The sequence below is a fragment of the Crinia signifera genome, chromosome 5 (genome assembly GCF_055691185.1).
Source record: "Crinia signifera chromosome 5, ASM5569118v1, whole genome shotgun sequence".
Lineage (NCBI taxonomy): Eukaryota > Metazoa > Chordata > Amphibia > Anura > Myobatrachidae > Crinia > Crinia signifera.
In genome coordinates this window covers 302,025,194-302,050,741 of record NC_139221.1, presented here as the reverse complement: position 1 = coordinate 302,050,741, position 25,548 = coordinate 302,025,194, and the positions used below count along the sequence as shown (strand labels likewise).

Here is a 25,548-nt window from a genome sequence, read left to right as displayed (position 1 = left end):
TCATTGTGTAAAATAGGTTTAATAAGCAAAGGCAGGAAAGTGTAGAAAACAGAATTATTTCCTGTGACCGGACGATCCTAAGAAACCTGTGCCTGAAACACTGTAGGAGCCTAGAGCTGGTAAGTAGAGTGATTAGTACAAGTGTTCTTTCCACTAGATACGGTTTTAGTTCCAGGAGCCAGCAGTGAGAACATGTGAACAGTCACATAACATTAAATGCCGTATTTTTCAATCAGCTCATGGGCTTTAGACACATAGGCCGACATGGCATCTTCCTTAGACAGACCTGCAAGAGAGAAAGTAGAGTCCATTGTATGGTCCATACGGTACAGCAAGTAGCCCATTCATAGCAGCTTAGGACCTTGTTTTTCTGAGTACTTCCAGATATCTATTCCTATGGGCACTGAATGCCAAGGGAAAACTAGGGAGCACCATACACCATTAAATCCAATCTCTAGTAAGAAGTAGAACAAATGTAGAAGCATTGGCTTTACCCGTCATCTTAATGGATGCATGCTAAGCATGTATCAGGCCTTTTAAAAAAGTGGAGTAGACAATTAGTTGGTTGCTATGGGCAATTGTTCTACTTATTTCATGGCATGCACTTGATAAATGCTACCTATAAAAGGGTTGCTGAGGGACTTCACTCTTTCTAAACCTTGCTACAGCGCCCCATAAAGATGGGTTAGAACAGTAATTGGAATGAGGCAACATACAATTCTAGATTTTGGCCAGATTTGGCCACCCCTGGTCCAGTGTTTACGCTCAATATCGTTGATGGTGCACGCTCCCGCAGGTCGTTAATGGTGTCCTCTGTTGCCTGATTTGGTCATATTGTATGACCAAATGTACAGAGTGGGACAGGATGACGTCACTGAATGATATTGTTCAGTGCGTATGCCCCCAAGTTCCATGGGAATAGTTACCAATATTGCTCATGGAGTAAGTCCGCTAGGGTGTATGGGGCTTAAGTCGCCTGTGCTCAAGTTTGGATATCCTTAAAGTCTGGACTATAAAGGCAGAGGTGAAAACCGGGCTACAGCATAGAAGTGATGTGGCTAACATCAGCCAGAAGAGACTAAGCAGCAGACAATGGTGGCAAGGATCAGACCCAGTCACATGATGCACATCAGACAAGGCTGCCCACTGCTTCCAACTTGGAAGGCATAGACCAATTAGTCCATGTAAACAAATGGGTCCCATGACTTATTTTGGAGGTCATAATCCATAGTCAAATAAAATGCTGATCACATTGCCCACATTCTATAGGTCATAGATTACCTTTCTTTACATTCCATGCTTCCCACTTGGCTTTGCCTTTCAGATCCAACATCCCCGGACAGTCTGTAGAAGGAAACAGATATTATCTGCAGTACAACATACAGCCTAGATTCCCCAACTGTCTGCGTGTTACAGAACAAGTACATTGACACTGGTGTGATCAGTATAATGAGGTTAGACAGATCTAGTAAACCATGAGGAGACTATAGGCTGGCCTGACAGCCGTGACCCTGTCCTGTCCTGTTCTTGGCCAGCTCGACACAGATTTGGCAGGAGGGATTCAATGTCCCGCCTGGCGAGAAGGTTGTTGAGCTGTGGCCGGGAGCTCGTCAATTCCCGGCAGAACATGCCCGACTGCTTGTGAAGTCGGGTACTTTCTGCAGAGAGCCCTGTTCAATGCTGTCAGTGAAGACAGCACTGAATAGGGCCCCGCCGTTATATCCCCCGTCGGGAATAGCAACGGGAGATTGAATATCCCCCAAAATCTAGCTGCCCAAACCACAGCATTTCTAGTCAATACCCCCACTCTATGCAGGACACTGCTTGTATTCCAAGTTAGCAAATATGTGACTGAAACCCCCGCCATCTACAGTACATATCCAAGAACCATACCTCTTAATTTTGAATTCCTAGCACCTGTGGTGAAACACCTTCCCGAGCAATTGACCCGCTTAAAACAGGTGATGGCCATCATAAATTTAGAGGGATGTCCAGAAACAGAGCATTGTGTCCCCCGGGGTGAGGGTCATGTTGGGAGGTAGGAAGAAGAACCGAGACAGTTTTGTAATGCGTTTTGCTAATTTACTACAAAGTCACAGAAATCCCATTCTAGGCTCTGTACTGCCATTGTGCTAATACAGTATATTAGGGGGAGGGGGTTATTCTGGTTCACTATAATGGTCAAAACCATATGCACAGCAGGTGGGGCAACTGTAACATGGTTTCTGTGTGGGGTAAATACTGGCTGGTTTATATTTACACTTCAATATAAATATTGTATAGATAAGTATTAACTTGCACTTCCTTACATATGGAGGGATGTATGAAAGCTTGGATAGATATAAGAATACCAACCAGCTCCTAACAGTTATTGTTCATACGCTGTGTGTAAAATTATAGAATCTGATTGGTTGGTACTTTATTCTCTCATGTGCCCCATAAAAGAGCTTGAAAAAAATTGTGCGTCTTTTCCCCCAGTCCTTTAAGCAGGAGTGCTGTTCGGAGACCCATTTATCTTCATACAAGCTGTTGTGAATCTAAAAGACCCAGAATACCATCCCAGGTACTTGTGACTTATCTGGGCGCCCGATTTTCTTCATCGCACCTAAAAATCGCATACAATCAGATTGCATGCGATGCGCCACGATTTTAATATGTGAAGGCACCCAGATGCCTGTTTCATATGTGAAATGGCCCCCCAGACCCCATTTTTAATTGTATACCCACCCTGATGGCTAAATGCCCCCCATTGTTAACGCCACCCCACTATCAACGCCAACCGGAAGCGTGACGAGCGCAGCGAGCCCGCGAGGGGCGGCGGCTTGCGTCCTCCGACCTTTTCATACCTCCACTATCCACGTCGGCGTGGAGTTGATTTTATATAGTGTGGCGAGCGCAGCGAGCCCGAAGCGTGGCGAGCCCCGCGAGGGGACGCGGATACCTGTGAAGCCCGCGAGGGGACGCGAATAGCTGTGAAGGTATCCACGTCCGCTCGCCACACTATATGACATCAACTCCACGCCGACGTGGATAGTGGGGGTATGAAAAGGTCGGAGGACGCGTACCGCCGCCCCTCGCGGGGTCGCTGCGCTTGCCACGCTTCGGGTTGGCGTTGATAGTGGGGTGGCTTTAACAATGGGGGTCATTTAGCCATCAGGGTGGGTATACAATTAAAAATGGGGTCTGGGGGGCCATTTCACATATGAAACAGGCATCTGGGTGCCTGTACATATTAAAATCGCATCGCATGCAATACAATAGCATACAATGCAACTTCAAGGGAAATCGCGTCAAATCGCATACTTAGGGTACTGGCATACAATTTCAACATCGGGCGCCCAGATAAGAAGTACCCCATCCCACCATACAGCTGGTAAAGCATGCTGGGACTTGTAGTGTCACAACATCCGAGAGCCACAGGTTGGCGAGGCCAGCTTTAAGCAGTGCCCAGGAAGGTTACCGGCTCAAACTTGTGGGCTGTTCAGGAAGACAGGGTTGTATGGTAATGGTTGTAGTATGTGTAGTGCTTCTATAAAACATTTATGGACCCTAACATTTTTTATATATTGCATGAGACTGGGGACCGTTTCATTCATTATTCCAGATGGGCGGAAATAAAGCAGGTAATACCGATGTTTATATCTCCCACAGTAGACTGCTTATAGAGGCCGTAGAGTTCCTTTAGGTCATCATCAGTGGGTTTCGTCTTCAAGTTCTTTACGTCTTCTGCTGCCTTGTCAAAGTCTGCCTGGAGGATAGAACGAGATAGTGAGGGATATAGGAGCAGCTATGGAACACCTGTGTCTTTTACCGCTATCAGTACACAGTGCCTTCTAAGACACCTTGCACAGGATGGCTGCCATGGACAACCAGGTACATGCTGCACAGATCATGTCAGTTGCAGGAAACAAGGACCAATAAATATATCCTAGGATAAAAATGCATCTGGTGCTGGCTTTATTATTTTCAGTCGGTGGCAGGGCTTTGAAAACTCCCTTATGCACTACATGACTTTACAAGTTACGACTCTGAAGGGCCTTTTGAGCAAGACCTTTTAATAAAATAAAAATAGGGATGCGCACTTCCATGCATTTTTAACAACCCCCGTCGGCTAAACATGCAGGCGATTTTAGCTATATAGAAAACGACTCACATGTTCATCGGATCCCAGAGCAAAATAGTTTGCGGACCCCTGATCTAGGGTTTATGGGACTCTAGTTTGACAGTGCCTTAACTTGGGCAGATCTATTCAAACCTTTGATTCAGGAGTGTATGGAGTGATGGCAGTAGGGATGGAAAAGAACTAATGCACTATGGGGCAGATTTATTAAGCTCGATGAAGTGATAAAGTGTCTGGTTTTATCACCGGCCAATCAGCTCATAACTGTAGTTGGTTTGAAAAAGACAGGTAGGAGCTGAATGGCCGGTGATAAAAAAATCAAACACTTTATCACTTCACCGAGCTTAATAAATCTACCCCTCTGTGTATTACAGGAGTCCATTTCTTATTAAAACCTACACTGCACTCAGGATAGGCTGCAGTAGGGATGGCCTGCCAACTAATATCAATGGTTGCATTCTATGCAATAAATGATCAGCAATGGTTACACAACACAATGTTTATTCCAGTACTTCACTGACTGACCCATAAGCCAATCAGCAGCTGTGGGTGGGGAGTCAGAGCTATGTTCCACCTTTCATCACTGCAGAGTGGAAACCCATCCGTTGGTTCTAAACCATTGGATGGCGGGAATCCAACCGGTTCTCCCCCATTGACAGCAAAAGCATGGACCATAAACCATTGGGTATTTTTAACAATCGATGGCCCACCCTAGGTTGTAGATTTAGGATCTGAACACAAAGCAATTCCACCAAGCTAAGAATGTGATGTATAAGGCATCCTATACATATTTATTTAGGTCTAGCATATACATGGGTTTGACACGTATAAGTGGGCCAGCGAAGAAGTGGTCCATAGCAATTAGTCAGATTAAAAAAAGGTAGCATTTGAATAAATTCTATAGAATGATTGGTAAAAGCTGATTGTTGCTATGGGAAAATTCCCATTGGTTGCTACATCAACCCCATGGTAACAGGTAATTAGGAGGAAACCAGACTGAACAATTCCATGAATTGTAGTCATCAGATCAGGTTATCGCCCAGCCACAGGACGGTTCCAAGAGCCGACAATGGGATTACAGTGTCCATGTTCCGCTCTGGAGCAAGAGGAAACTGAATAGATGAATGGTCCCATTCATTTCTGGTCCCATTGTACAGCGGGAGACAGAACCAAACCAGCAGCCACTAGTCACTCAGACGGCAGCTTACAGCTGCCCATTCTGTGCTGCATTAAGTCCATGGGAGTAACCAACCAGAGCAGACTATGGGTGCGATTCACGTTTATATGCAGTGCAGAGACTTCTGCAATTTATCACTAGCAGACTGAGAACGTACCATGCCTGCACGGACATCTTATAGGCATAAGACTGACAGGAAGGGACCATTTGGGGCGAGGGAACTTGCAAAAATGCAGTGGTGTCATGGCTGTTTTAGACGTATATTTTCTTCATGTACGCAGAGAAACATGGCGCCAGTGATGCTACTGCCAAAGAGAAAGATTCTCATTTAGGTGAAAAACCACAGGTGCTTGTGGGGTGGGTTGTTGAGCTAGCTGCTCACACCTGGGGAGGGTCAGTCCTCCCCAAAAGACAAAAATGGTGGTGGAGCGCTCAATATTACTGCTTTAGCAGTGAAAAATAATAATATGATCAATTGGGTATCACAAAATAATTTAATTCAATCTACTGAATATACATATAAAGAGTAATTTAAAACATAATGCAAGGAAATAAAAAAATACAATAAAATATGCACTCAATTGTATATTCATGTTAAAAGGACGATCGAGGTTATATTTGTAGTGTATCCCGCTTGTTCCTAGTAGTACTCTCCTTTACTGGTTAAGCATTGTCTACCTCATTGGCGCCAACTGGTATGGTGGGTATCCATATACCTGGCTGGAGGCCTTGTAGCCTGCTACAATTTGTGAGAGATATGATGGTTCAATCTCACAGTCCAGCAGAATATGGAGATCCAAGATGGATCTCCATATTCGCTCCCTTTTTCCCCATCTTGGATCTCCATATTCTGCTGGACTTTGCCATACTGGGACACCGCTGCCTGCTTAATTTTGGAGCCTATCCGGACTGTGAGATTGAACCATCATCTCGCTCACAAATTGTAGCATGCTACAAGGCCTCCAGCCAGGTATATGGATACCCACCATACCAGTTGGCGCCAATGAGGGAGACAATGCTTAACCAGTAAAGGAGAGTACTACTAGGAACAAGCGGGACACACTACAAGTATAACCTCCATCGTCCTTTTAACATGAATATACAATTGAGTGCATATTTTATTGTATTTTTTTATGTCCTTGCATTATGTTTTAAATTACTCTTTATATGTATATTCAGTAGATTGAATGAAGTTATTTTATGTGATACACACAATTGATCATATTATTGTACACTGCTAAAGCAGTAAAATTGAGCGCTCCACCACATTCTTCTTTCTACTGCCAAAGAGAGTCTACACAACCCTACGTTAACATTAAGCGAAGAGGTTACGTGTTATTGCAGTGGTACTGGGTAGGAGTACCAAATGTAGGGGACTTGGCAACGGCAATAGGGGCCATCTACTTTCCTGGATGGCAGCGTCACAGAACTAGGATTAGCAATTCTATAGCCTAGGAAACACACTTGCCATACAGGTTGTGCAAATCAGGACTCCTGTGCGGCAATGCCACATGAGCTTCCAAAAGAGGCGTGGCCTTGTCAGAATCTGGTTATTGCAAGCCCCGCCTTCCATTGTCATAATTAGGTGGATCAGGTCCAGTGCTTTATGCACAGACCCTCTGCATATAGCGTCTATTCACCACAGAGCAGTGAGTGACGGGTGGTCTCCCAACTGCATTCCTTATTAGGCCCCATTTCATGCGAGGATAAGAGCCGAGACAGATTTTCTAGGACCGCATAGCATGGTGGTAGCCTACTACAGTTGACCTACATGGTATTAGCCTACTACAGTTGACCATTAAAGTCTATGTCAGGAAACAGTCTGTGGCCAATTTTACTACTCCCCGATTATTCAGATCATACTATGACTAGTATAAAACGCATATATGTCTCAACAGCATATGCACCCGGCAAGTCAATCTCTCTGTATTTACTAACACACCACCTCTATGGGGCAGGTACAGAAACACAGGAGGAGCTGTTGTCTGGAGTTAAGAGCCTCACAGGAAAGAGGCAAGGAGCACCCGATAGAATTTGGACTGCTCCATTTCCTTATAGGAAACATTTAACTGCTTGTTTGGCCTAAATTGTAACATGCGTTACCAGCGATAGGTTTCCTGTAGCTTCCTGCAATATGTGTCAGATGGCCTGATAGAGTGGTTACTGTGCAGATACAGCTGTTTGAGCATCAGGTGACAGAATCCTGATAGCTAGGACCTCTCATTGCTTGGCCTCTGAATTACCAGGTTTAGGATTACAGTGGCAAAAGTGACTGGATCCGATTCATACATACAGCAAGAGTTGGACACGTAAATAGGAGTCGTCCAATCTGTACATTATCCATCCACAAAAAAAAAAAAAAAAAAAAAAGATTAAAGTATTTAAAAACCAATAGAAAGCCAATAAAAATGGTGGGGACAGTAACAGACAATCTCCAAATATTGTATAACCAGATCTTCAGCTGTCTGAAAGATGCCACCTGAAACTAAGCAAGGGTACTACTATGTAGGCGAGTGTTAGAAAAACCTTTTATTAACGAGTCATTGGCTGAACTATAGGGGAGGGATACGCAGAGGTGGCAAAGTTCCAAGGACCCACCTCTGAAAAGGGCCAATTAAAGTCCACTTCTTTGCATGCATGTCAGTAGAGGCCCCTGCTACATTGAGAGGAAGGTCAAGAAGGGCATTGCAGTGGCAAATTTCTACAGTAACAGAAACTAGAGGGAAGTCGAGCCCCGAACATGAACAGCCTTCCACACAGTAGCGCCATCTGCTGCAGCACTGCACAGTGCAAGTCATTCACCCTCTTATGGAACACCGGCCCTCCAGATGTTAATGAACTACACATCCCAGGATGCTTTGCATTAGTTTTGCTAGGCATGCTGGGATGTGTAGTTTATCAACATCTGGAGGGCCGGAGTTGCCCAGCCCTGCTATAGATAGTCAAAATTACCTCAAGATTCCACACAATTTGTGCTTTTCAGGCCACAGGGTCAAAAATTTTAAGCCATCCATAAGATGATAAAACTTCTCAATAAAGGGATAGAAACTAGAAACTATGTACAGCCAATAGCATACGCTGGCTGCCTCGTTTTCCCTGAGGAATGGAGTAATGCAATGCAGTCTTATAGCCCGCAGCTCTACTGCAGAGATAGAAATGGATTTTAGGGGCCAAGAGCATCAGCGAGTCAGCCTCCTGGTAATGGGCAGATCGGACTAGTCATTCACAAACAGCAGTCACTGGTGTAACCATTATTCAAGCAAATAGAGGTTTAAAAGGAAAAAAAAAAGACAGACAGTTTAGCCATCTATGGCAGGGCTGGGCAACTCCGGCCCTCCAGATGTTGATGAACTACACATCCCAGCATGCCTTGCATCAGTTTCAGCATGGCCACATAGCAAAACTAATGCAAAGCATCCTGGCATGTGTAGTTCATTAACATCTGGAGGGCCGATGTTGCCCAGCCCTGATCTATGGACAAACCCTGCCATAGGACACAGGGGGAGGAGTCATTGGGTGGAGGTCTACCACTGAAGGTCAACCGGCCTTACATTGACACGGCTAAGGTCTGAAGGTCAACACAAGCAGTGGACAATAGGAAGGTCGACAGTCCAAAGTCATAGTGGACATGGACACCATCCAAGTCAGGCATGTCCAAACTATGGCCCTCCAGCTGTTGTGAAACTACAAGTCCCATCATGCCTTGCCATAGTTTTGCTATTAGGGAATGCTAAAACTATGGCAAGGCATGTTGGGATGTGTAGTTTCACAACAACTGGAGGGCCACAGTTTTGACATGCATGATCTAAGTGTACCATGTACCCTCGCCATGATTCGGGCACACCATTTTATTCTCCCACCACGCTGTAGTGGATAGTAGGGCATGGAATTCTGCATGCCAGGAAAAAAAAAAAAAAAACACTCATGTCTGCCTTTTTGTTTTTACTGTCAACCCACTGCAAGTCAACCTAACGACCATATCCCTGACAAAAGGGTTCTGCCCTCGTATGGTCAGTAGTAAAGATTGGGGCATTGTAAAGAAAACGCTCCCTTTATAGGGGGGCTGGGAAATGCCAACATGCAGCACAATCAGGTGCAGCAGATTCACAGCAACAATCACATGCAAACAGCTATCTCCCCAGTTGCTGACAGATCCCAAGTAAAGATTTGCATTGGGATCTAGTTATACTTTCACCCAGACTCCAGTGCATTGTAATTAGAGGGTCCAGTTGAACAATTAATCACTTCCTTGAAAATACTATTAAAAGTCCACTCCTCCTCAATTAAATCTGTTCAATGGTAAAACATTTCCTATTACCAAACACAAGCTAGTTGGCCAATCAAAAGGAGGCACCTTCAATATCTCCCTGAGGTAGGATACACGATGGCGCTAGACCAGTGGTTCCCAAACTGTGTGCCGTGGCTCCCTGGGGTGCCTCAGGACACTTGCAGGGGTGCCACGGGTTGGTGGTTCAAGACCAAGTCACATCATTTATGGTCAATTATTTATGGACAAAACCAGTTCTGGTGACTACCAATCATAACATTTGTGTACAAACAGAACCCTTTACCAAATAACTGAAACTAAGGATCTCATATAAACAAAATTCACTTTATTTTATATTTTTTTCTACATTTTTTTTAGCCATGGGGTGCCGTGAAATAAACTCTTGTACTCTAGGGTGCCGTGATTCAAAAAAGATTGGGAACCCCTGCGCTAGACAACAGCAGTAGAGTGGAGAAGGTAGTAATGTAGGAGACCCAATTAAGAAAATAAGGAGGAGTGCAGTGTTAAAGGTGCTGTTGTGCACCTGTACAACATCTCCCAGGATGCACAACAGCACTCTTTATAATGTTGGTAAAGAGGATCCTACTGTTAAATTGAGAAAATCATCCTAGTAATGAAGAATGCACAGAAATCAGATCCATGTGATCCCTGCAGCAGATACAAGAGATGCTCAGTTTAAGGCCATAATAAATGAAGTCATTTAAGCAACATTATATAATACTAAACATGAATAAATAGCAGAACCAGCAGCAACATAAGAACATTCACATACAGCAGACCTTCCCACCCAAAACCAGGCCTCTATACAGCAATGAGAACATAGAGAAGGGTGTATACCTGGGGGGACATCGTTGGTACAGAACTCACAGCTCAGCAGTCACAGACTCACTACACCAGCACAGCTGTCTCCTTTTATATGGGTCAGTCTCCTGGGCCTCTGATTGGTCGCCCAGGTCTTGTGAAGTGACATCATCCATTGTAGCTGAATACAAAAGCTTCCCAGGAGGGGGGTGAGGAAGGGGATGCAGGTGTAACCCCTTCCCCGCTGGTGTGATGGGATGAGTTGCAGCTTCAAGCAATCTGCTGCCTAGTAATTGGACTGTGGCTTCATTGGCTGATAACTAAGCTTAGCTCTCTGCGCAATGCAGTCACAGTGTATTGGAGCTGCTGCCCATTTACATGGTTGCATTCATTAACCTTGTATACGCTGCATAGGATACTATATTATTTATTACACAGGGAGACGCAGCTGCTGCTTATACTGTGTTGCCTTTTCCCTACCTGATGACATTTAGATGCTTTCATTTATTTAATGGTAAGGGATCAATTCAATTAGCTGCAAGAGCACTGCAGAATGTGCCCCGGTGGCCCGTCCTTGCCCTGTATGCAGCCGTACAAGTTAGGATCAAGGGGGTTATTCTGATTGACTCACTAAGTAGCGAAAATGACCTGCTTAGCGAGCCTTCTAATTCCACCCGCACGAATACCCCCTCCCCCACCGCTGCCGTTTCCCCTCACGACCATACGAGGGGATGTGTAGTAGTAGTAGTAGTAGTAGTACGTTTATTTATAAGGCGCCGCAAAGTGTCAGCAGCGCCGTACATAGCAAACAAAAAAACAAATTACAAGGTAACGTACAGGGTGTGTTGAAAAATACAGTATAAATAGGGGTATAGCTGGTAGAAATAAAATCAGCATCAGTTCAGAAGTAGGTGTCAAAATTGTCGAGGAGACTGAAGATGAAGCAGAGGAAGAGAAGAACAGGACAGGAGTACAGGTGAGGTAAAGAGGTAGGGTGAGTACGTGAGGAAGGAGGGCCCTACACATAAGAGTTAACATACTAAAAATAGGTGGGTGGACGAACGAAAAACAACAGGATAAGTAGGAACGGAGGGGAACGGAGGCAGGATAGGAGGATCAAAAGAGGTTAGGAGGAGGGATAGGCTAGTTGAAAAAAGTGTGTTTTGAGGGAGCGCTTGAAGGAGGTAAGGGAATCAGAAAGCCTGATGGGTGGCGCGAGGTTGTTCCAGTGCAGGGGGGCAGCGCGAGAGAAGTCTTGGACACGGGAGTGGGAGGAGGTGATTAGGTGAGAGGTCAGTCGGCGGTCAGCGATGGAGCGAAGAGGACGGGAGGGAGTGTGGATAGAGATCAGTGAAGAGAGGTAAGGAGCGGTGGAGGAGGAGAGAGCCTTGTAGGTGGTGGTGAGGAGTTTAAAGAGAACTCGGAAAGGAATGGGGAGCCAGTGAAGAGATAGACAGAGGGGGGAGGCGGAGGTAGAGCGGCGGGAGAGGAAGATGAGCCTAGCAGCAGCGTTAAGAATGGTTTGGAGAGGTGCGAGGCGCGTGAGAGGTAGCCCAGAGAGAAGGATGTTGCAGTAGTCAAGGCGGGAGATGACAAGAGAGTGAATGAGAATTTTGGTCGCGTCAGTGGAGAGGAATGGTCTGATGCGTGAGATGTTGCGTAGGTGAAAGCGGCAAGACTGTGAGAGAGCACGAATGTGGGGGGTGAAAGAGAGGGATGAGTCAATGATGACACCGAGGCAGCGCGTTTGGTCGGTGGAGGTGTAATGAAGACACATCCCTTCGATGCTACCAGTGCAGGAGAAATCATTTCATGGGTGCCAACAATCGAATGATTTCTCCTGTCTTCGCAAATAAAATACTTTTTATTTGAGGGCGCCGGGATGAAGACAGGGGTCAGGTGACGTCAGCTGCCTGCCCGCGTACCCATGGAAACGCTCATTAAACGCTGGGCAGTGCCATGGCCCAGCGCCACCACCACCCACACTGCCAACGGCCGGGCGAGTAACTCACTGAGGCTGTTCGCAGTCGGGTTTGCACATGCACAGAAATGCTCATATGTATGTGCAAACCCCAACCTTCGGGGCAGGGGCCGTATTCGGATTACTATAAGTGATCCCAATTCATCCCCCAAGTGCAGTGTACAGCGCAGTTTTGCTGCGTGTTATCTCAGATTCTATGGGGTTTATGTACTAAGGTAGTTTATTTATTTACAGGCTATTATATAGCTAAGCAAATTCCCCCCCACTATCAACGCCAACCCGAAGCGTGGTGAGAGCAGCGAGCCCACGAGGGGCGGCGGTACGCGTCCTCCGACCTTTTCATACCCCCACTATCCACTGCGGTGTGGAGTTGATTTTAGATAGTGAGCCCGAAGCGTGGCGAGCGGACACGTATTACTTTACATGTATTCCGCATCCCCTCGCGGGGCTTGCCAAGCTTCGGGCTCGGTGGCTCGCTGCGCTCGCCACACTATCTAAAATCAACTCCACGCCGCAGTGGATAGTGGGGTTATGAAAAGGTCGGAGGACGCGTACCGCCGCCCCTCGTGGGCTCGCTGCTCTCGCCACGCTTCGGGTTGGCGTTTATAGTGGGGGGCCATTTAACATTGTAAGGACCCATCAGGGTGGTTGTACAATAAAAAATCATATACCATCGCATTGTATGCCATTGTATGGCATACGATGCTATACGATTTTTTATTGTACAATATCGGGTCCGATCGCATCGCATACCATATTTAGGCTTATAGTATACGATGCGATGGGCGCCGTGCTAGGAAACAAGTACCGGTAGTTCTATTGAAGGTGGGATATTACTATAGGCAACCAATCAGAATCTACTTCTTATTTATTTAGCACATTCTAGAAGATAACAGATATGTTGCCCATAGCAACATCCCATCTTCAATAGAACTCCAATCTCAGTAATACCTGTTTTACTCATGGACCCAGGTCAGTGTAAAAGGGGTACTGGAAAAAAACCAACCCAGGTCCTGATCAGGGTGGAACCCGGGGAGGACCCTGATGTGGGGCAGTGTAAACGGGTATGCCGGGTCATCTGACAAGGCTCCCGTTTACAGCAATGGGGGAGCCTAACCACCCGACTGCAGCATCCTACGGTTAGTATGGCGGTTGTTCGGGGGGCGCACGCAGCCACCACTGCTGTCGGCTGTACTGCGGAGACAGCAGCGGAGGCAGGGAGGAGGTGAATGGTTGCCTGTGTGCAGCATCCATTCACCTTGCGGACGGGGGCTAGTGGGTGCTGGGCTTTCCCCCAGTTGGCGATCCCGGTGCTTGGAGATGATGTCATCTCCAGACGCCGCTCCCTGCATCCGGGTGCAGTGTAAATGGTGCCGGCCTGGTAATACTCCGAGCCGGCACCGCAGTGTAAACGGAGAAAATACCGGATCTGACCTAACATGATAGACACTGCATGCATTGTCATTGTGGGTGATAGCGATGCGCAGTTCATCGCTATATGGTGTACACACGGCGCGATCTAGTCAGATCACTTAGCATGCCCTTAGGTTTATGTATTGGGGATATTGTTCTGCACACTGCTGTGTGATGTCCTGCTGGCTATATATTATTCAGGGCACCGCACACCGGCATTACTCTGACCATGGCACTTACTGTGCTGCATGCAGCTTTATAATGCTGTCCTTGCAGAACAAGCCAGGAGCACCTGGAAGGATTGCTTACGCTCACATTTGCCTTAATAACCATATTTCCATGAGCCAGCTTTGGTGTAAGATTTCCCTTCGTCCTTGCTTTTGCTATATTGTCCCCCCAGTTGTGTATGTGTAATTGAGGAGGTGGTGTGCCAGTGGTGGAATTTTTCCAGGACAGTCCGCTGTGGCAGCGCAGCTGAGCCCTGAAATATTCCAGGCATACCACCCAAGGGGTTAAGGACCATACACACTGGGCGACTTTGTCGTTTAAGCTGCTTTCAGCTCAAAACTGAGCAAGGGCGCATCAGCGCTCAGCACTAGCCCATACACACTGTATGGGCCAGCGATGAGCGCTGATGCACGCTTGCACATCATTGCTGTCCGCCGTTCATCTGCTAGTAGTACTGAGGGGGTGGACGGCTTTCCATCATTGATGGTTTATGGCCGATGTTGAATACTTTTGCCATTGATGGTGGAGAACCAGATGGTTTCCTTCCACCGATGGCACAGCAAAACCGATGTTTCGGGGTTTGTGTTTTCAAGGTGATGGGACACGGCAACCCAGTAGCCCCGCCCCCACTTTCTGATTGGCCCACGGCAGGCCAGTCAGTCAAAGAAAATGGATGACCATCGATAGGTATACCTATCGATGGTCATCCATAACATAGTTTGTTACTATTGATGGCTGGTGGCAGTATCTTCATTGATGGCGACTGCACCAATGGCCATCCCTAATTATCGCTCGATCTGCAATTTGCCTGTGTAACAGCTGCTGGCTTATAAATGGAATGTGGGCACTGGCTGCTTTTCTCTACTTCATACTGGCACTGTATTCTGTGCACTGTATTGCTAGGGCCTTATTGCTGTTTGTACAAGCTGAATAAAGGGGCCTATACACCGTATGCAGTCATTTTGCATACAATGGGCTAGATTCTCTAAACATCAACAGTGATAAACTGGAGAGTGATAAACAACCATCCAATCAGCTCCTACCTGCCATGTCACAGACTGTGGTTTCTGGTTGGTGCGGTAATATCCGCGTGCGTACGTGCCGCCGATGTTTTGTGTCTGCGCATGTGCAGAGGCGTCTCTGCGCATGTGCGAGCGGGGCGTACGGCCAAATCCCGCATGAAATGTGAACACTCTGGAGAGGGGCGTGAAGGGCTATTTGGGCTCATTACCATATGCATACGCCCCGCGTTTCATGGGCGTTCCCATGCAAACGCTGGGCATACGTATGGTAATGCGGCCGTGACGCACGTGTAGGGGGCGGACATATGACATCGCCGGATGTCAGCTGCCCGCCCAGATCCCTGCTTTTGCACGGAAAAATGTCCGTGTGGTCTGAGGTTGCGGGAGCTGGTGGACCACTCGGTCCTGCATTCGATGGTCTGCGACCATCGAATGATGGGGGAGGTTCCCTGAGATGGAGGGGGTGTATTCATGAAAAATACACATGCGGTCCGTTCGGCCAGCTTCTTACCGCGTACGGACGGAGTTGGCGATCCGTATGGAAGGCGGGGTTTCGCACGCACGGTCCTGGCCGCATATTCGGATCCGGCCGCACCGATCAGAATAAGGGCCTGTGTTTGAAAAACGTCAGACAGGAGCTGATTGGTTGGCTGCTTATCACTCTCCATTTTATCGCTTTTGAAGCTTAGAGAATCTGGCCCAATGTATCTATGCAATCCCAGCACATCCTGTCTATAATAATCTATGAATAAAAGTTATATTTTACTTAAAAGAATAAGAATGAGTTGTAACTGGGATCACAAAGCAGTATTTATCCCTTGGGATATATCTATATCTTTTTTTCTTGTGGATACAGCCTGCCTAATGACTTGGCAATGAGACTTATCTAACCTGTGGCCCCTGCGACTCTGGCCCCCATACATTAGTCCTGATTGACCTGGAAGCTCCCCGGGAGGGGTATCACGCGATTAGGCTCATCACTGTCTCAGTGAATTTTCTTGTGTGGTACAGTATCTGTGTGTTGTGGTTAAACACATCATTTAAGGTTGTCCCACTAGGCTGCTAATGCACATAAGTGTTTTCACTTTTTTCTCTTGTACACTTCATGTGGCAAGTTTTTCATGTGATAAATCGCATGTAACTCCCGGGGAGCTGGGTGGCGGCGGACGCCGGCGAGGGGACCAGGGAGCGGCAGGGGATGCCCGCGCCCAGAGAGTCGGGCATCCCCTGCCTGTTCCGGACTGCACACAAGATTTAGCAAATCTTATGTGCAGCCCGTCCTACAGTACCTCCCGACTCTGATCCAATGTGCACAGGATGTCTACATGTGCGATTTGGGCCAATTTCACAGCCCGATTCATCCGAAATCATGCCCAAATTGCAGTGTATGGGGGCCTTTAGGCTCCAATGCGACGAGCACTGGTCATGTGACTCACATTGGGGAAGCCCCATTGTTACTAGCACCCCCACCTTGCCACGCAAAAACGTCACGCTACTGCGGCTAGTGGGAGAGTAGACCTCATGAGCCGCAGCCAAAAGAGCATCTCAATTATATATCACTGGCACTACAAGTCCCAGCATGCCCTGTCAGTCAGTCAGAGGTACTGCCAGACATAATTCCATGCTCCATGGCTACCTATACCTATAGGTCACATAGTAGCGGGTGCTGACAAAAACAAATGGACATTAAGTTATTATAGCCGCTCATATAGTAAAGACTACACCTCCCAGCTTCCACGTCCTGCCCTCTCGGCCTCTCCGTAAGGACGGAGGGGCGGGACCGTCTGCCACAAAACAGGCCAATCAGGAGCGGCTTTGGGTTTGCGTTCCACACTGTACTCGAGCCTCGCAGCAGATCGTAGATGTGGCTCTCTGATTGGTGGGCTGTATAACCCCATGCTGAGGCTAGGAAGTGAAGCTATGTCCATGTGGTTTGAGAATGTCCATGTGGATTGAGACGGAGACTTGAGAGCGGAGAGGTATTGGTGACGGTGAGTGAGGTGCCGGTCTGGGGGTCAGTCGTACTGGAGCTCAGGTAGAGACCTTAGGCGGGATCCTGGTGCTCTGTGGAGCCAGAGGTACATGATTAGTTTTGAGGAGCTGTGCATGTGTACTTATTAGCAGGGACTGAGGTCTGCAAGCCCCACTTGGTTTGTGATAATAGTGTGACTAGTGATGGTTTGTTCATTTATTTACGTTACTAAAAATACGGGTTCATTTACTAAAGCGTCTACAAATGAAAATAGCTCCAACTAGTAGAACGTTATGGGAACTAATGGCATCTGTGACATTCTCCAAGAGAAGGCCTAATAAGACTAAAAAGGGGCTAGGGCTGTAATATGTAGTAGTACCATTGTGCCCCTTTGGCACCTCTTGCACAACGGCTGAAATGGTGGGTAGATCTGGCACAGGTTGTACTGTTGCCCTGCTACAGCCCTGAATTTAAGATCTGATCATTTAAATTGCAGATTCGATTTTTCGGTACTTGTGTATTATCAAGGCGCCCATCGCATCGCATACCAAAAGGTATGCGATATCGCGCAATGTCATACAATTTTAAAATTGTATGACATTGTATATGGCATACGATGCGATGCAATTAAAAATTGTATAAGCACACTAATGGGTGCTTACAATGTTAAATGCACCCCACGCCTACCCCCCCACCCCACCCCCCCCCCCCACTATAAACGTGAACCCGAAGCATGGCGAGCGCAGCGGTACGCGTCCTCCGACCTTTTCATACCCCCACTATCCACGTCGGCGTGGAGTTGAGAATAGAAAGTGTGGCGAGCGGACGCGGATACCTGTGAAGCCTACGAGGGGACGCCGATACCTGTGAAGGTATCCGCGTCCTCTCGGGGCTCGCAACGCTTCGGGCTCGCTGCGCTCCCCACACTTTCTATTCACAACTCCACGCCGACGTGGATAGTGGGGGTAAGAAAAGGTCGGAGGAAGCGTACAGCCGCCCCTCGCGGGCTCGCTGCGCTCGCCACGCTTCGGGTTCACGTTTATAGTGGGGGGGGGGGTGGCGTGGGGGTGCATTTAACATTGTAAGCACCCGTTTTATACAATCTTTCATCGCATAGGGGACAAAAATCGCGTCGCATCGCATGCCATCAGGTGCATGGCATGCGATGCAAACATCGCACAACCAACATCGGGGGCGCCGTGATAATACACAAGTACCGATTTTTCATTGGTGGTGAGGGGAAAGAAAACTATGACATTACAGCATATTTATTAATGATATACTTTACAAAGGCACCACAAAGTTCCGGTAACGCCATTCAGAGAATATACATAGAGTAAAATGTGACGGATCAGTGGTACTGTAAATTCCCCAAGGTACGAGAGAACAGAAGAGTGATGATGCTAGGCTATGAAATAAAGTATATTTTGAAATGGTTCAATATAAGTTTTTGTGCTTTGTTTAGTGCATGTTAACTTCAGCAAATAATATATATATTTTTCTCTTTCTAGTAGAAATTTTGAGGTGTAGAGCAAGCCTGCGTGACCATCATGGCCGCCAAGGTTGCCAAAGGGTCCATACGCAAAGCAAAACCAGTCGTGTCGAAAATCTCTCTAAACAGCCCCTTTCAGAGGATGTGGACCCCTGTGGTTGGTGAGGACATGCAGTTCATACTGCAGACCTTAATGGAAAAACTCAATCAACTCGGACTGAAAAAGACGGAGTTTCGTATAAAACCTACAGGCAAAAAGACTAAAAGATCAAAACAAAGTTCTGATGGAAAAGGCAGAAAGAGAATCTCTGCTGGAGAGGCCCCGAAGGAGGAGACTGGCGGGGGGGCCCCGAAGGAGGAGACTGGCGGGGGGGCCCCGAAGGAGGAGACTGGCGGGGGGGCCCCGAAGGAGGAGACTGGCGGGGGGGCCCCGAAGGAGGAGACTGGCGGGGGGGCTCCGAAGGAGGAGAGTGGAGGGGAGGCCGCGAAGGAGAAGACTGGCTGGACAGACCGTGACCTCCGCCAGCACCTAGCTATAGGGATTAATGAAGTTACCCGAGCACTGGAAAAAAATGACCTATACCTGGCAATAGTCTGTAAATCTGCAAAGCCAGACATGATTACAAAACACATTATTGAATTAAGTGCGAGCCGGGAGGTGCCAGCTTGCCAGCTGCCACGGCTCAGTGAGAACATTGCACCGGCCCTTGGTTTGAAATCGGTGCTGGCTCTTGGCTTCAAAAAAAGCTCTGATGTGTTTCTGGAGCAGGTGAAAGCAATAGCCCCACGGCTGCCACCATTGGATGCCCCTTGGCTGCAAAGTGGCTCGATAAAAACAGAGGTTTTAGTGGAAGATGGTAAAACACAAAATACCGAGTCCACCACATCCAGGAAACGTAAGCTCTCCAGAACCAAGGATCCTGGCAATGTGGAGTTACAGGGACTTAAAGTGAAAAGGATTGTTCCCAATCCAAATAAAAAACGGAAAATTAAGAAAAAGAAAAAGCTCAATAAAAAGTAGAACCAACCAATACCTCCTTTTTTAAAACTTCTGTCGATGAATCATTTTACTTGCCTATATTACGTATGGTTAAATATAAGTGAGACTTGTTTTAGTGAGAAGAAAGTGAGCTTTATTAGGAAAATGACAGGGAATGTTGCGGTACAGCAGAGGCGGCTGGGGGGAGAGGGCAGCAGAGGCGGCTGGGGGGAGAGGGCAGCACCATATAGGAGTAACAGTGGAAAGAACCTGATCTGTGAAGCAGTAACTTCTGGAATAGGGAAAGCTACAAAACCAGTCCCGCACTGTACCCTTACCAACCCTGTGGTTAAATATAAGTGAGACTTGTTTTAGTGAGAAGAAAGTGAGCTTTATTAGGAAAATGACAGGGAATGTTGCGGTACAGCAGAGGCGGCTGGGGGGAGAGGGCAGCAGAGGCGGCTGGGGGGAGAGGGCAGCACCATATAGGAGTAACAGTGGAAAGAACCTGATCTGTGAAGCAGTAACTTCTGGAATAGGGAAAGCTACAAAACCAGTCCCGCACTGTACCCTTACCAACCCTGTGTCCCATCTCCATTCATACTGGGGCAGATATTATTTTTTTCTATCATTTTATAAAATGTGTTAGATAATAGGTGGGTAGAAGATACTTTGTTGATATAGGCAACCCCTCCACTTATTCTCTTTCGAGTGTTGGCTACACCTCCCCCACTGTTATGCCAGCATAAAATTTATATAGCACACAGACTCCGCCCCCATCCTCGCCAATACATTATGGCTGCACTTCATTACATACTCCCTGTCATTGGCACCCTAGCAGCAATACTCCTCCCTGTATAACCTGACATCTACTGGCATTAGTGTACCTTACACAGCTTTCATTTCTTCCCTCCCACCCCTGATCTGAACATTTCTACACTGCCACCCACACGGTAATACATAATACACATGTTAATATGTATTACTCTGCTGCACGGGCTCTCTGTGATGCTGAGCAGACCCCACATGCCACAAGGATGGTATGGGGGGAGATAAGCAGCAGGCTGCACCACAGGAACGTGAATGGTTCTTTGAGGCAAATGAGGGAGGAGCTCTGGGAATGTTGTACAAATTTGAGGCTTCAAATTTCAGGTTAGTAATTACCGAAATACAATATTCAGCTTATTGGGATTTTTTTAAAGCGCTAAAAAGCAGCTACTTAGAGTTAAGTGCCCGGAGCATTCAATTGCTCATGTGGTAAAGGCACAAGTAGCGGTTTTGTGCTTGCACCCTCTTCCGCAAAATCCATGTTCACTATTGCCCCAACGAGAATCACACTGTTACCATGTGCGGTAACCGCATCGTGCCTGACACAACCCAGAAGATGCAGCTTACTGCGGCTAAACCACAGACGTTTACTTGCTGGTTCTGTTTTTTAGATCTACAGTGTCTAAATAGTCAGTAGGTCTACCCTAGAAGGTCGACATGTAAGGGGGTCAAAATGTCAGCAGATTCAAAACGTTGACAAGAAAAGATAGACATGAGTTTTTCATGATTTTTTGTTGTGCAAACCGGCCTGTTCTTACTTCACCATCCATGTCAACATGAAGGGAAAATATAACAGTGTGCTGAGTGTAGCATGGCACCTTGTCCAAAGCATGGCAAGCGCAGCATTGCAGTAATTGAGGGTCTATGTCAACAGTTGTTGACATTGACACAAAAAAAGAAAAACTCATGTCTACCTCTTTATGTCGATATTTGACCCTGTCGACCTTTTGGGGGAGACCTACTGACTGTCGGTCTAATAATTCGCAACTTTTACTTGCGGTAAGGTGCCACAACCAGATTACGCTGATCCCATGAGCTACGTCCCTCCAAAGAGAATTTAATGCTGGGTACACACTGTCCAGTAATACAGCAGATTGGCCAGATAATTTGATAGCGTTTATGTATTAATGTTAGTTGATTCATGTCTTCAACCACACGGGAGGGTTAGTGTGTGGTGGTTAAGGTTAAGAACTAGTGGGGAGGGTTAACGGGGGCAGGTAGCACTTAACCCTGTCTGGATTTCCTCTGTTGGGATGCCGTGTCTGTGTTCTAAACACTGGCATCCCCACCGCTGGTCATCCACATGTGTCCCTCTGGAGCAGCATAGGTGTGTATATCAAACTGTACGGAACCACTACAGATATATGGGCCTGTTTAAGGAGGGTATTAATGTGCCTCATGTATCATCATCTCTCGCTGCATGATCCTGCAAACATTTGGTACAACTGCAGAGGAGGGTGGGTCTATCACAGTGATGGCTAACCTTGACACTCCAGCTGTTGTTAAACTACACATCCCAGCATGCCCTGCATCAGTTTTGGCATAGCGAAATAGCAAAAGTAGCAGGACATGCTGGGATGTGTAGTTCAGCAACAGCTGGAGTGTAAAGGTTAGCCATCACTGGTCTATCGGAATACTTTCCCCAAAAATCAGGCGATGCCTACATTCCCAATCCTGAACTCCATGGATATATAATAGTGTTTCACTTATAGTATTATGTAAAATTTTGCATAATTACAAGAGTAGTGATAACATTTGGATGTAAATCCAGAGGAGGAACTCTGGGAGGCAAAGGAGTCATCTGCTGCTGGGCTCCTGCGCTCAAGGGTCACCTCTCCCCCTCTACATGTTTGAATCAGTTAATTGAAAGCCATCAATATCGTTTCTGTGGCTGACTCCCCCAGGGCTGCCATCAGGAATTTAGGGGCGTAGGACTCCACACTTGACTTACAGTAACCCAGCTCCTGCTCCCCCATATCCTCTTCTGCTGAGCTGCACCCCGGAGGTCCCGTTGCTCAGGCTTCTTCAGCTCAGAATGCTGACAAATTAGCAGGGGGGGGGGGGGGGGGCACCACTATTTATCTGGCCTCCAGTCAACCGGGACGAACTTATGCCACTGTGTAAATCTAAAGAACAAAGTACGAAAGATGGTTAATAATGCACTACAGGTATAGGTGGTACTGGTTGGAAAGTTCAGTAGGAATATAACAGCTGGCCTGCATATTTTGTGGGGTCTCCTATAATTAAATGTGTGTTCCTTGTCTGACAAGCTCATTCCAATCACAGAAGAACAGTTGACCGTGGACTGTGTATTTGAAACATACCAGTAGATGGCGCTGAGGAGCTGCGTTACCCTAATGTGCACATTTAATTCGGGTGTGGGTTGTTAGGTCTACACCAACTACTGTAGGTCGACACAAGCATAAGACCTAATAATTGTATCCCTTTAATTCCTCCTACAGATTTTGTATCATTTAATGTGGTTATTAAGATAAACTTGTCTAAACAGTGACAGGCTGAGGAGCTCCGCATATAAAGAACCTGGTTAAAGATGTAAATATTAAATAACACAAAGTTCTCCATTGAAAAATTACTATCTATATATAGTTATTAGCTAGACCGCTGACATCATATTGTCAGCAGGTCGACCAGTACAAAAGGTTGAAAGTTTTTATGTTTTGTTTCTGTGGTGCCACCTGACACTGTTACTTTGCTTACTGACAGAAAATATTCCTCATTAGTTAATTATTACCCTTAGTTTATATGGTACCACAAGGGATCCACAACACCGAATTACATAGTAAATAATTAGATAAGCAAAACTGGAAACAGTGATTTACAGCTGAATACAATAGACCAGTACAGGGTACATAACGGCATAGAAGTATAGGGTTAAAAACAATCTTCGATGACACCAAATCTTGATACTTATGTCAGTGTCCTCTACTGATGCAACTATGTATTCCCTTTATTTATTTTGCAAATGCTATATCATATGCGATTCTACTCTACGCAGCAGATCCGATCTTTGATCTATGTACGCGGGCCTGGATGTCAAACACTTGCGATTTGGCAACTTTTCGCCATGGTGATCAGATCATACAGTATATTGGAGTATTTCATCAGCTGCGCTGCACTGTAACCCTCTGCTCCCGCAAAAGCCAAAGACTGTAGTTGTTTATTGAAAGATAAACACTTATACAGTAGTTTATTTTGCTGCCTGTGAGAGGCAGGTAGGCCATTAGAGATAGATTTGGGATGCCTTAGCCATTTTACTATTTTGTCTATGCCTAGGCCCGGCTCTGTACACTGACATACTGTACAATGTCCCCCATTACCTACACAGCGGAGGAAGACAAGTTGTGGGTCAAACTAAAACACTATTTTACCTCAGGCATAGTACACATTTTTATTAATCTAACACCGCTAACAAAATGGCTGCCTCTAATGGACATAACTGGAAAGCAGATTTTGTATGGATTACTTTGTGAGGTACAGTATTTTCTTAATTACCTTACATGGATACTGGCTTATGGCAAAGCTACAGCTTCTTAATAACATGTCTAAAGGGTTATGGGCAACTTATAAACTTGTCATCAAAACCCATCCAAGGAACAGAGCAAATAACCCACTGACAATCGCATTATTAATACGGCTTTAAACCACTAGGATACTCTAGTACAGCTTCAATTTACCCTGCCATATATCCTAACAGAAGGGGTTAATCAGAGCAGATCGCTCAGCGACTGATTATCGAATGATGCGCACGTGTAGAGACCACAGTACCCGCGCATGACGCCTAACCAACAAAAATCAGCATTTTTTTAAAAATCGTAAGCCAGCCGCCATCTGACTGACAGGAAGCAGACGTTTAGAGGTGGTAACTGGTAGTTATCTGGGCATGTCAGGGAAAATGCAGGCATGCTCATGCATTTTCAGGGAAGTCATGTGACGCCCGCTATCTCACAGGCAGAGTAGGTTCTGGCACAGACTGGGAAAATCATTTGTTGGTGAGTGAGTTGCATATGGATTTGCAGCTAGCCACCTATCTGCATTATTTACACAAGCCATTTGCAGACTTCTTGCACAGGGTGGCGGCTATCTGAAAGCAGAGCTCTGCAATTTGGCATAGCAGCGATCAGGTCTGAATAACCCCCAGAGTTTGGTGCTCTAGTGGATTGACCCAGTTTTCCCATTTATAGTCTCCTCATATAAAGTGTTGTTATACGCTGCTCCAGCTTGTTCCACAACCACAACAGTCTCAGCAGGATATTCTTCCCTCAGCCAAAAATCCATAGTCTAATTTCCACATAAATGTTTTTAAATTACGGGGCATCCAGGACAATGACCACTAGAAAAATCTTGGGAGGAAGCAAATGTTATTTCAATTTTTTTTTCGACGTTACTTACCTCCACTTTACCCAAAAAGTGAAACATCCATTTAAATCTCAAATTGAAAATAACCTACAGATGTGACCTCCTACACCTAGCCTCGATTCGCCATGCAGCGCAACACCTGTTTTGCAACTGAGCCGTACCGGACGGTGCAGCATCTTCTTCGCACCAACATGTGTATTAGACGCAATCTGTATACAAAGAATACATGAAACGAAGAAGACACGGTTTCTGCATCAAAGCACTTCAGACTCATTTGCACATGCAGTAGATGTACATGTATTGCACATCCAATAAATCAGTTGCACAGTACCCTGTGCCGGTCTGGGAACGGATGTGTACCCGTTCGCCAGCGCCCACACAAAGGAAAACATCAATTGATAGTTACCCTGGAATGATCTTTCCTCCTCTCCCTGCCAATCACAGCTGTAGCATAACCCAGGAGTCATTTGGTGGCTGCAAGGAATTCAGCAATTTTCAGGCAGGCACCAACGTCATGCGCCTGCCCCTAGCAGGCAAAAGACACACCTGCGTTGTTGGGCCCTCCCAGCGTTTGTATGGGTATGCCCACTGCTTTTTTTATGGACACGCCCATCATGAAATTCTGGGGGTCCACCCTGGCACACCCACAGCCTGTCAATCAGGCTGTGAATGCCTTGCAATGGGCCCCATAGTACCAGCTATTGTTCTCTCACACTTTAATCATGTGAAGCGTAATAAACACTAAAACTAGAAGTAGTAAAAAATAACTTAAAAACTAAAATAATAAAAACATGGCTGGCTCTTCCCTAAATTAATAGAATTATAGAGGAGAAAGGTTTCCAGGGGAAAAAAAGGAGACAGCATACAATG

General features: G+C 46.4%; 2 protein-coding genes across 5 annotated transcripts; one reads left to right on the top strand and one right to left on the bottom strand.

The window, feature by feature from the left end:
• On the bottom strand, positions 1-10,580 carry ACBD7 (acyl-CoA binding domain containing 7). Its single transcript, XM_083189397.1, has 4 exons — positions 10,423-10,580; positions 3,631-3,748; positions 1,282-1,344; positions 1-286 (listed from the first exon to the last, which is right to left on the bottom strand). Exons 1-4 carry the CDS (start codon positions 10,432-10,434, stop codon positions 213-215), a joined length of 267 nt encoding a protein of 88 aa, XP_083045523.1. The 5' UTR covers positions 10,435-10,580; the 3' UTR covers positions 1-212.
• Positions 10,581-16,840: 6,260 nt separating this feature from the next.
• Positions 16,841-19,521, top strand: RPP38 (ribonuclease P/MRP subunit p38). Of its 4 annotated transcripts, none has more exons than XM_083189395.1 (2): positions 16,841-17,021; positions 18,517-19,521. In XM_083189395.1, exon 2 carries the CDS (start codon positions 18,553-18,555, stop codon positions 19,513-19,515), a length of 963 nt encoding a protein of 320 aa, XP_083045521.1. In that variant the 5' UTR covers positions 16,841-17,021; positions 18,517-18,552; the 3' UTR covers positions 19,516-19,521. The 4 variants fall into 4 exon arrangements, with proteins under 4 accessions (XP_083045521.1, XP_083045519.1, XP_083045522.1 ...); XM_083189393.1 differs by having other exon boundaries at positions 18,514-19,521; XM_083189396.1 differs by having other exon boundaries at positions 16,841-17,108.
• The last annotated feature ends 6,027 nt before the right edge of the window (positions 19,522-25,548 follow it).